The sequence below is a fragment of the Vitis vinifera genome, chromosome 12 (genome assembly GCF_030704535.1).
Source record: "Vitis vinifera cultivar Pinot Noir 40024 chromosome 12, ASM3070453v1".
NCBI lineage: Eukaryota > Viridiplantae > Streptophyta > Magnoliopsida > Vitales > Vitaceae > Vitis > Vitis vinifera.
The window spans coordinates 3,889,276-3,901,191 of NC_081816.1; the positions used below are offsets into that span (position 1 = coordinate 3,889,276).

Consider the following 11,916-nt stretch of genomic DNA (forward strand, 5'->3'; position numbering starts at 1 on the left):
TCTTATCTCGTGTCATTTCAATGGTTGCAGATATTCACATATCAAACATTTTATTTATAGATGTATATAAAATATTATTTTTTATTTCATATGGGTAGATTATGTTTGGATATTGCAATAATGTTGTTCTTAAAACCGGGATTAATGAGTTAATTAAATGAACACCAATTGATTTTCATCGTGTCATTTCAATGACTCTGGTATTCACCTATCATACATTTTATTTATATATATATATAAAATAAAAGTTATATATGTCAACTCTTCACCATGTGGGATTGATTTTTAAAAAACTAAAAAGTTGAATAAAAGTTTTTATACTGATTTAATTAGTTTTGTTAGAAGAAAACTTTTGGCTTAGGAAAAAGTTTAATTTGAAAGTTAAAAAACCTTGGTTCTTATAGTCTCTCTATTTAATTTATATATTTATATAAATCTTCTATATTTAATAAAACTTTATAATACAGATATTATCTCTTAAAATTTGTAACTTTTAATTCCAATTTTATTTATTGATTAAAACCAAAAACAAAAAGGCATTTCAAACCATGTCTTACTCATTTATCAAATATGGAGCAATCTTAGGCCTGTTTAGTAATTGTTTTCCGAAATAATTTTGAAAAACAGCTTTTAGAACAATGTTTAAAATAAAATAAAAAAGTTTGTTTAAAAATGTAAAATGTTTTTAACATATTTTTAATATTTTTAAATATGTTTTTTAGTATTTTATTTTTAATCATTTTACATGCATAATTATTTTTAAAACAATCTTTAAAAAATAAATGAAAATAATACAAAACAATTAAAATATATTATCTGCAAATTCTCTATTTTCTATTTTTAAGAACAAAAAATAATTTTTTATTATTAAATGTCTTTTTTTTCTAGATAATAGAAGACTGCTTTAAAAAACAATTATAAAACAAAGTGCTTATAACTTAAGTATATTTAAGGAAAAATATTAAAACACGATGTGTTGCATCATCTAAGGGTGGCAATTCGTGTTGGTGAGTCGTGTTTGTGTCATGTTAAAGCCTATTTGTTCTACTACATAGTTCAACCTAAACCCACCGCAAATAATAATCATGTCAAAAACATAAATCCAAATACTAAGTAATTATTAAACAGATAACACTTGGTGTAATTTATTTAATCCATTTAATAACTAAATTAATCCTCCAATTTAATAATTAGGCTGAGTTAGATTTTAAATATATCTATATAATTAATATCTCATCCAAATATATTTATAACTCAATTAACTTATTTACTTAAAAACAAATTTAAAATTAGTCAAATAGGTTAAATAATTTAAAAATATAATTAAGTAAATAATAAAATTATTAAATGAAATCTAAACTCATTTATACTCAAATCAAACTCATGAAAAGTATATTGGGTTAGGTTCGTGTCATATTCTCAAATCATATCAAACTTCATTACTTTAGCATTATCACTAATTATGAATAATTTTAAAAAGTTGTTATGAGAGTAAAACTGACATTTTTAATGAAAAATCTATAAATATACAAATCAACATGCAAAAGAAATCAAACTTTTCTTTTAGTTTTTATGGAAAAAAAAAAAAAGTAGAGAGAGAACATGCAAAAAGAAATCAAATTATTTTTTAGTTTTTATTATTAAAAAAAAAAGTTAGAGGCCCCCTGTGAAGGAGACAAAATTCACCTGCAACGAATCCTGGCAGCCATGCGTGGACCACGCGACAACAACACGTGTCAATCAGATGGCACTGGAGAAAAAAGGTGATTGGGGTGTGGGGCCGAAGTCAATTCATAGAAGATCACGAATCACGAGAAAATTTTCAATTTTGAAAAGAAATTTCGATAACCACAAGATGGCCGTACATGTGGGGTCCAATGTAAGTGGGAACAGCGCAAAAGCCAAGGTGGAAGGCATCGAAGATGACGTGGAGGCCCACTGGTCATCGTAACGTGACCGCAGCAGCCCATTTTGAAATCGACAGTCAATCCACCTAGATCACCAACTAACCCATCAACCACAAAAAATAAATAAATAAATAAAATAAAAATAAAAATATATCTACGCCGATATTGACTTTAGGTTTTCTTTTTTAAAAAAGAAAAGAACGATGATTGTCTCTGGTACAGTCATACCTAAAAATAGAAAATTGAAATAATATTAAAAATAAATATATTCCTTTTTTAATTAAATTTTCTAATTTTTTAATATACCCAATACAGTATAATTATTTTTAGTTTTGAAAATAAAACATCGTTTTATTTATGTTATATATCGGTGGAACTAATAAAATAATATAAATATTATTTGAAAATAAAACATAATTTTTAAAGGATGTATTTTGAATTTTTATTAAATTAATATTTTTAGAGTGTCAAAATTACTTTTAAATTTAATAGAAATATTTTATCTCAAGCATTAAAACAATCACACAACAAATTTTTATTACAAAAATGAGAAAATCTATTTTAAATTAGCAATTAAATTATTTTAAAAAAAAAAAGTAAAGATACATTTAATAATTGTTTTCGATAACGGTTTTATATTCTTTAAAACAATATAAAAAATTATTTTCTATGTTTTATTTTTAATAACAAAAAATATACTATTTTTAGATAACATCTTTAATAGTTTTATATTATTTTTATTTTTTTAATTATTTTAAAAAATAATTATACAAGCATATAGAAAGATTAAAAATAAGATATTAGATATAAAAATTAATTTTAAAATATATTTAAAAACCGTTAGCAAGATGACCGAAATATCCAGATATATTTGGTACAAATTGGAATTGGGCTTGGTGGGCCCATCACCAAGCCCAATGAATGATGAGATTATTCTAGGTTTTGGGCCTAAAGGTTACAAACCTAATTGAGAGTTTGACCCTAGGCTCTTCACAAAATTTCCACATCCGGCCCAGCCATGGATCAGCCCAAATCAATCTAGAGCAATATGCAATGACTTTATCCTCCTATCTCATATAGTCAAACAAGACATTGAGAATACTACTAGTTAAGTGCTTTCTCCCCTTTATTCAAAGATGTGTTTCTACCATAAACATCATAACAAATCATGAGTTTTAGTAAAGGCGACGACATATTGTGAGTCCATCACCAACCGGGACTTGTGATATTTGTATTCGGGAATCATCTGACAAGGCCTTGTTAAACTTGATAATATGATCTCTATTATACTTCATTTTCTCAGGAACCAAACAGTTTGGTAAGGCTACTGTTCCGAACCAAAGTGTATTATCATATAGAATTAATCCACCAATCTTCACCAACTTCATCAACTTCTCGTGGTAGTTTATATAGTTATCCTTGTCCGCATCCACAAAAACATAATCGAACGAGTCTTCATTATTGGGCTGAAATGAACATGAAAGCGCTAGAAAATTGTAACTTGACCTCCCATGAAAATTGCTAGTATTCAAATCACTTCAAGAAAAAATAACTTTTATTGATGATCATGCATACATGACTTTTGTGCCCATGGGAGAAAGAAAGACTTGCCTAGACAACTTCATGTTGGAAATATAAGGACCATTAAATGATATATTATGAATAAAATTTCAATGATTTAGAACTTGTTTGGCATTAATTTTAAAAAATGGTTTTATTTATTGTAATACTTAAAAGATAAAAGTTTTCAAGTGTTAAAAAGATTAAAAATATTTATTAATATCACTACCAAACATCCGAACTCTTAGAATTCATTTAGCAGTAATTCTAAGAAACGTTTTTAATATTTCTAATATTTTTAAAAAATTATCATTTAAGTGTTAAAAATGTTATAAATGTTTTCTAAAATCACTTTCTAATATACTCTTAGTAAGAGTAGATGATCGATTTAAAATTTAGAAGTTATTCCTTATCCTAGTTGCCTGTTAAAAGACTTTAAGAATCAAAATTGTTGTACCATTTGTTGGCATGCATGCAGATGTTTGTATGAGAAAAAAGAGAGTGATTTTACATCTTCTAAGAGTCTATCAAGCACTTCAAGACCAGGAGCCTCGATAAAGTCGATTTTATGTTGCACACCAGCCTTTTCGATAATGGGAAACCCTAGTTCAAATGCCTCTCGATCTATATCAATGGCTATTATCTGCAAGACAAAATAACTTAATACTCAAATACAAATATATAACACTTGAGACAAAGAGAGGGAGGGAGAGAGAGAGAGAGAGACTTTGCCATCATCAGGTATTGAAATAGCAGTAAGAAGAAGAGAATATCCAGTGAATACTCCAATCTCAATTGTCTTCTTTGCATTAATAAGCTTTAAGAGCAAGACCATTAATTGTCCAGCATCAGGTGTTGTCAGCATCATCTTCCTAGAGAGCAAAATATATATATATATATATATATATATTATTGAATACTCAAAACAAATTACAAGTAAAAGAAAATATAAGGAGAGACTACAAGTAAAGAAATTGATATTTTGATTACTTTTGATGGTGTGCACTTGCATCCCTTATTTCTTTGAGAGGTTGTGGCTCCCTTGGATACACACTAGTCTCCAAAATATACTATCAAATGAATTCATATGAAGAACGAGTATTAATAATTAATTAACAACGGTACATATCATATGAATCTTAATGCTAATCATAGCTCTAATTATCAAAGTTTTTTTCTTCGAAGAATTAAAAATAGAAATATTAAAAACATATAAGAAGTAAGACCTGAAGTAACTCGTCACTTTGCAACAACCCTTTCTTAATTTTCAAAAACTCTTCATTTGGTTCCCCATTGGTAGCTTCCTCCATTTCTTTCAAAGCTTTAAAATAATAGCCCTTTTTCTCTAATTGTTTCTCGAGAAAATGCAATTCTAAAATCTTGCTCGATCCTTTATATAAGAAGGGCACATTCACTTTGATATCACCAAAATGCCCTTACATTTCTAAGAAAATATTTTGGAGGTTAAGGGCATTCTAGTCCTCTTACAATTATAAAACTCAAAACAAATTGGAGAAATTTAATGAATATATATTTCCTCTGATTGAGCACCACCCAAATTAGAATCATATTCTTTGGGACACAAAGATCATTATATTAGTATTTTGTGGGGTTGAAGAAGAACAAACAAATAGAATAAATTCTCTTGCCCCCAAAAAAGATAAGTGATTGAATATGATTCCAATTCACGTCTCCTTTTTCTCTAAGTTACAATGACAATACATTAAAAAGTAAAAACAAAAGCAAAGCAAGAGGCTTGGAGTTAATTATACTCTTCCTTATGTTAGCGTTCTGCAAGTGAATGGAGTCTAACGTATTGTTTCAAGTTATTTATTAATAGTGCAAAGTGAGTTCATCAAACTTAACTCGAATTGATGAGACATCTAAACGGATTTCAATAATTAGTTGAGTTGGATTTGAGTTAAATTTTTTCAAATTGAACTTAGTTTGAATTGAATTAGAACTAAAGTTTGGGTATTTGAGTCTAATCTAAACTAAATCGAATTATGACTATATTGTGCATTTATAAAGTTTTCAACAAGAATAGTGTATTTTTTTAACCGTAATATAAAAAATTATTATAAAATTACAGCACTTTTGAATTTCAAGTAGAACTCATTTTTTGAAAAGACGAGTTCAATGTAAAAAAAGTGAACTCGTCTTTTGAAAAAACGAGTTTAGGATAAAATGTTTTAAGGTAAAATAGAACTTATCTTTTCAAAAAACGAATTCAGTAAAAAAAATGAAATCGTCTTTTAAAAAGACGAGTTCAATATAAAAAACGAATTCAACTTTTGAAAATACGAATTCAGTACAAAAAAAAAATAAATGTTTAAAGCTTTCAAAACATCATTGAATATCTGTTGTGTATAAAAATCTCAATCACATCTAACATTTCTGGACTTCTTTTGTATTTCTAGCTTTCATGTTGCGTACCGTTGCATGGTATACGTGTTTAAATGTCTTCCGAGAACTTAGGAAACAATATCCTAGAAAAGCAAGCACCTGCTATTTCAATTTCAACCGCAAATGGGACTCGGCCCGGCCCAATTAGGCACGACAGTTCTTCCCACTATAGAAGCCCTATGATGTGAAAAAGAAAAAGTGTCAAGCCCATATTATGGGCTCGTCATTGTTAAGGGCCCATCCACATTTAATATCCAATACAAGTCTACATGCCTGGCCCACCTCTTGACCCATACAACATGGACCTAATGTGTCTGCTGACTTTATCATTCTTTCTTCAATCTAAAGTCAAACATGTGAAAGCACTGCATTGTTCTTTCTTTAACTTCTTTTTTTCCCTACCTAACTTTAATCCGATAATCATGCCATATGCCCAAATATTCCTCCAAGATTGATTGAGAGGAAATCAAGGGTTGAAATTAACTCACTTATAAACCAAAGTTTCAAACCCTATACGCTATATTAAAACTTCCATTTACGATAACAAAAACATGAGTATGCATGCACTGCTCTTGTGGTCCGAACCCAACATGGTAGTTTGGGGTCTCTGGGTGGATTGATTCCAATTGCCATAAATGAATTATCGAACCAACAAGGAATCATTCTTCACTGTCTTTAGAATTACCCATCTTCTGTTTGTTTGGCAAGAAATAGTCAGAAAAAAAAAAAAAACATTAACATAAGAATCATACCACCATGTGTATTCCCCATTTCTATACTTGGAAGAATTCCAATCTCTCTCTTTTTCTCCTGCTTGATTGATGATCAAAGATCATTGTAGCATGCCCATGACAGTGCTAAATCAAATCCCCCAGTTCAAGGGCCATATTTTTGGTCATTTATCACCCTATACTAATGGTTGCTTTTGCACATGGGTAGGGACAAAAACATAAAGACTTAGTTGAAATGCTAATTATTCATGTATTTTATGAAATGGGATTGGATGAAGGAGAAGGGTTAGTTCTAAGACCAAAAAGTTGGAATGGGATGGGAATGGGATAGGGTTTGCAACTGACACAAACTGCAGTATCTTTTGGTAGGGCCTGCTCCTTAATTTTACACCGGCACCTCCATATGGCAGGATGGTAGGGCGGAGAAGGGAAAAAGGAAAAGGCCAATCTTTTGACTAAGACTCATTGTGTTTTTGTAGTTAAAGATTAGGTGTGTGCAGTGAGACATTCTCAAAGAGTGCACATGCAGCGTGCACTAGAAGCCATTATTTCCATACCCCACACCTCACCCATCTCCTCAATCCACGCATAATTGCCCGCAAATTTTCTGAAAAAGGGTCCCTATATAATCTCACTTACCCCCACTCAAAACAATTCAACCCTAGTGTTTTCTTCCTACCTTTTTTTTTCTGCCTCCAATGGCTCCCTCTGCAGTACTCTCTTTTCTCTTCATTCTGGTGCTCTTTTCCTCCCCCCAGATTCAAGCTAGAGAGAGCAAATTCTTCAGCAAGGTCACACACTACAGCAGCCCTACGGAAGCTGCTAAAGAGCCTGGTTCTGAATATCCGGAAGCTCCAGTATATGCCCCTACACCCGCACCCGCACCTGGACCTGCATCTGAACTGTTCCAATCTGATACCCTAGATGGCTACGGCCTTTATGGCCGTGGTTCGAATGAATTCTCCCCAGCCACTGTCAGTGAGAATGAAGTTGTACCGGAGGAGCTAACCGATGAGAGCTACAAGGAGTTGGCGGAAACTAGCTACTCCAACAACAACAATAGATACTCCACTGAATACTACAAAAACAATGGCCACACGACTGAGCAACAAGGGATGAGCGACACAAGGTTTTTGGAGAATGGTAAGTACTCCTACAAACCTGATACATACTCCCCCAACTCAAACAAAAATGGCTATTCCTCAAGCTACAGAAACAATGGCTACTCCACAAGCTCCAGCCACAACAATGGCTACTCCACAAGCTCCAGCCACAACAATGGCTACTCCACAAGCTCCAGCTACAACAATGGGTACTCAACAGAGAAACAAGGGATGAGTGATACGAGGTTTTTGGAAAATGGGAAATACTATCACGACCTCAATAATGAGAATCACTATGTCGATGGCTACAATACGGAGAAGGGAAGTACTTCCAATGAATTTTATTATTCGAACACAGAGAACTCCAATGAGTTCAACTCCATGGAGGAGTATCAGAGGCAGCAGGAGGAGTACCAACAAGGTCAAGAGGAGTACGTCCCATAAGCATTTGTCCATGATTAATTAAAGAAGTTGATAGAGGGAGAATGACAGAGTCTTAAGACTAAATTATGGTGGATTTATATGTGTGTTTTCAATAGCTTTTATTTCTGTTTGCACATGTTTTATGGCTTGCAAATGAAGAAAGGACTATAAATCTCAAGTTCTGCATTTGGAGTCCAGAAACTCATATGGGTTTTCTTTTTTCTTTTTTGGGTTTTTGCAAAGTAATTAAACAAATTATTATTATTATTATTATTATTATTATTAAAGTGGTATGATGATTAGCTTAGCTTTTGCTTTGATCCCAAGGAAGAAGGTAGACCTGGTGAAAATCCCAAAAGATTTGCAGTGTGTCATTGATCCTTAATCAATGATGAACCACACCTTCAGGATATTTTGGGCTTGGATCCATTTAATTGGGCCATGAACAAGGGCCCGTGAACCTCATGGCTCTAAAGCCTCTAATTGCTGAGATTTTTGCAAAATTATGACATAATTATAATTTGTCCACGAAATTTCTGTGAAATTTCCAACAATTCCGTCGAAATTTCCAGCATGGGGCCCTCAATGCGACAACGGAGGAGGAAATTTCCGTAAATTTAAAGAGGAAGCCTAGGTGGAGCGTTGGTAGTGGACCCATGTGGGCTGCTTTGCCCTTCCTAATACGTTTGCTCAAAACTTTATTTGTCTTATATTTAAATTTTATGTAACTTCTTGTTGAAAATATAAGATCATTATAATAATTTTTTAATAAGTTCATATATTTGACATATTAATTAAATAATAAATAAATATAAACTTGCAAATAAAATTATTGATATTTTTAAAATAATATTAAAAATACATCATCATTTATTTGATATATAAAGGAGTATAAAATGGATGGTTGAATATAAATATATTTTTAAGGTTTAGATATTAATGTCTATATCACATCTATATAATTATATGTTTTATCATTTTCTGGAATTGTTTTTAATATTTCTATGAGTTTTGATTAATTTCAATTTCGTTCCATATTTTTTGTCCATATTTTCATCTCTATACCATTCAACTAGACATATCACTATAATTTCTAATATTCAATCATTGGTTATGAATTTATTTTCAAACAAATAAATAGTAAGATTCCTGTCATTTTAAGAATTCATCAAGAAGTTATTGGTGGATTTTAAAAATGCTTAAGTCCGTGAATTTCAGGACAGTTTAAGCCTATGGATTTCATTAAGGTTCAAATTCATGAATTTCGATAAAAACAGGTTTAAATGGGTGTAATATGGACAGTTGAGCATAAAATATACTTTTAAAGTCTATATATTAATATTAATGTCACATATTAACATCTATATAACTATATGATTTATTATTTCTTGGAATTTTTTTCAATGTTTTTATAAGTTTTAATTGATTTCCGTATCGTTCCATATTTTCATTTTGTGTTTCTATGCAATTCAACTAATCGTATTTCTATAATTTCTAATATTCAATCATTGGTTATGAATTTATTTTCAAAAATGCAATCTTTTATATTCATCTCAAAATCCAATTTTTGAAATTTTGATTTCAATATAAATTTATAAATTATATTAATACTAAAATCTCATTTTGAAAAAAAAAATACTTGAAATAAGATAAATAAATAAATTATGAAATAAATAATATCTATTAACGATAAATTATGAATAAAAGACATATATGTGTAACATCGTTTTTAAAAAATACGGTTTTAAAAGTGGAGTATTTTTATAAATATTTTATAAAATATTATTTTAAAATGAACAAAACAAAAAAAACCCTGAATGCTTGGCAAACCCTACGGAAAATCGTTTTGCCATTGGCCCAATACCTGACCTGGGCCGGGATAATTTGGGTCAAAGCCCATCTTTCGTTGCATCTAAAGCCGGTCAGAGCCCAGCCCAATCTCTCCCAAGTATTATCGAAGCCAAAGCCCAATTCATAAGGCCCAATTTTTAAAGTCTGGACTTTTGAACCAATATAAAGCCGGTCAAAGCTCAATAGTTTTGTTACGCTCATGAGTAGTTTGGATCTTTAGTAGAAAAACAATTATTTTAATAAATAGGTCGTAAGTGAATAAGGCTGTCCTAACTTTACTTTTTACCCTTGTTCCCCTTAATGCATAAATTAATTAAATTGTTTCTTAAAAGAAAGTAAAAAATGATTGAAAATGATATTGAAATTTTCACTTTTATCGATCATCTATTTGTTCAAGTAATTGAAAATACAAAGGTTTGTTAGTAAATGATTTAGTCGAATCGACTAATATTTGACAGTCTTACTATATTCTATTTACATCAGGATGAGAAAGAAAATGACAAATTTACATAAATGAGTAATAATTTTTATGATTGATAAGAAGTAAGTCCTTAATTTGGAAGTGACACGAATTATATGGGATATTATATGTGTAGAGATTGAGGGATAATAAATTTTTTTATAGTTGATAATAAGTAAATCCTTAATTTGATAATGACACGGATGATATGGGATATTGTATGTGTAGAGATGGAAAGGATAACAAATAATTTTGTGATGTATATGTTGATGCAAACTTGATCCCTTTAATGACAATGTAAATACTTTCTTTATCTTTTAAATGTTTTATCATATTTGAGATTCTCTTGCATTATCGTTATTATTGGATGCTTTTTCATATAGATTGTCTCAAATGTCAATTAACAAATTCTTCAAGTCGTTTGCAAGCTCATTCATAAAATATCCATCTTCAAGAGTTGTTAATGGTTCATAAACTAATATACCGTTTAGTAACTCATTTTCTCGTATTCACTTGGTATTTATTTATCCAATAAGATAATTTTTTTTTTTTTTTTTTTGCTTCAAATATTTGTAGGATTTTATGAAGACTAAAATGGGTAGAAAAAATTTATAGTCATAACTTGTTGTGTTGTCATGAAATCATGGTCGGTTATATAAACACAATGATAAGTAGGTATCATTGTATAATTGATTCTAAAACAGATAGTGCATACTTTCAAAAATCAAATCCATTTGTTTTTTTTGTAAATTTTTTTATAAAAATAAATAAAAAAATCGAAGCTCTATCTTTAAAAAAAATGTTTCAAAATTCACAAATCTAAAAATTAAGGCAAAAAGATATAAAATCTCTTTCTACATAGAAGAAGCATATACTTATGCAATATATATAACAAAAAAATGTTTAGGTCATAGTGTGCTACATATCTTGTCTTTATTAATGGAAAATGACATTGAGAAAGTTGTTTATGTGGAAATAACTTGTTCTTGTATACTTGATTATGTTGTTTTTTATAAACTAGTTTGTTAAATAAAAGCATATGACAAATCTTAAAAAAAAAAAAAAAAAACAAACAAATTCTCAATGACTCATATCACTACTAGTGATTATTTTGTAGTTCTAAATCAACCCGATTATTTATGGTTCTAAAAAATCAAGGTTTTGAAATCTTTTGGTTTTTAATCTAATGAACTGATTTTGAAGGCTATGTTGGGCTTGAACTACAACTGTTGTATTATAAAAATATACTATAAATTTTTGTTTGAGTCAAAGATAGTTACAAAAACAAAATACTATCTAATGAAACTCGATGCAATACAAATTTTATCAAAATTGACTTTTTAAATTTAATATGGAACAAGTATAGTTTCGATATCAAAATAATTGGTACAAGCATGTAAATAAGAAAAATTAGAAGGGAAATTAATGAAAAAAAAAAGAATTAGAAGATAAACAAGAAAAAAATGAAAAAAAGA

The 11,916-nt window shown here is 29.7% G+C and overlaps 2 protein-coding genes across 3 annotated transcripts; one reads left to right on the forward strand and one right to left on the reverse strand.

Annotated features, from left to right (window-relative positions):
- Positions 1-3,009: 3,009 nt before the first annotated feature.
- LOC100266060 (probable caffeoyl-CoA O-methyltransferase At4g26220) lies at positions 3,010-4,844 on the reverse strand. 2 transcript variants are annotated; one of them, XM_010658704.3, is made up of 5 exons: positions 4,694-4,844; positions 4,458-4,537; positions 4,252-4,339; positions 3,979-4,110; positions 3,010-3,373 (listed from the first exon to the last, which is right to left on the reverse strand). In XM_010658704.3, exons 1-5 carry the CDS (start codon positions 4,775-4,777, stop codon positions 3,083-3,085), a joined length of 675 nt encoding a protein of 224 aa, XP_010657006.1. In that variant the 5' UTR covers positions 4,778-4,844; the 3' UTR covers positions 3,010-3,082. The 2 variants fall into 2 exon arrangements, with proteins under 2 accessions (XP_010657006.1, XP_002275207.1); XM_002275171.4 differs by having other exon boundaries at positions 4,195-4,339.
- Positions 4,845-7,232: 2,388 nt separating this feature from the next.
- Positions 7,233-8,308, forward strand: LOC100243744 (protein E6). Its single transcript, XM_002275144.5, has one exon. It carries the CDS (start codon positions 7,303-7,305, stop codon positions 8,149-8,151), a length of 849 nt encoding a protein of 282 aa, XP_002275180.1. The 5' UTR covers positions 7,233-7,302; the 3' UTR covers positions 8,152-8,308.
- The last annotated feature ends 3,608 nt before the right edge of the window (positions 8,309-11,916 follow it).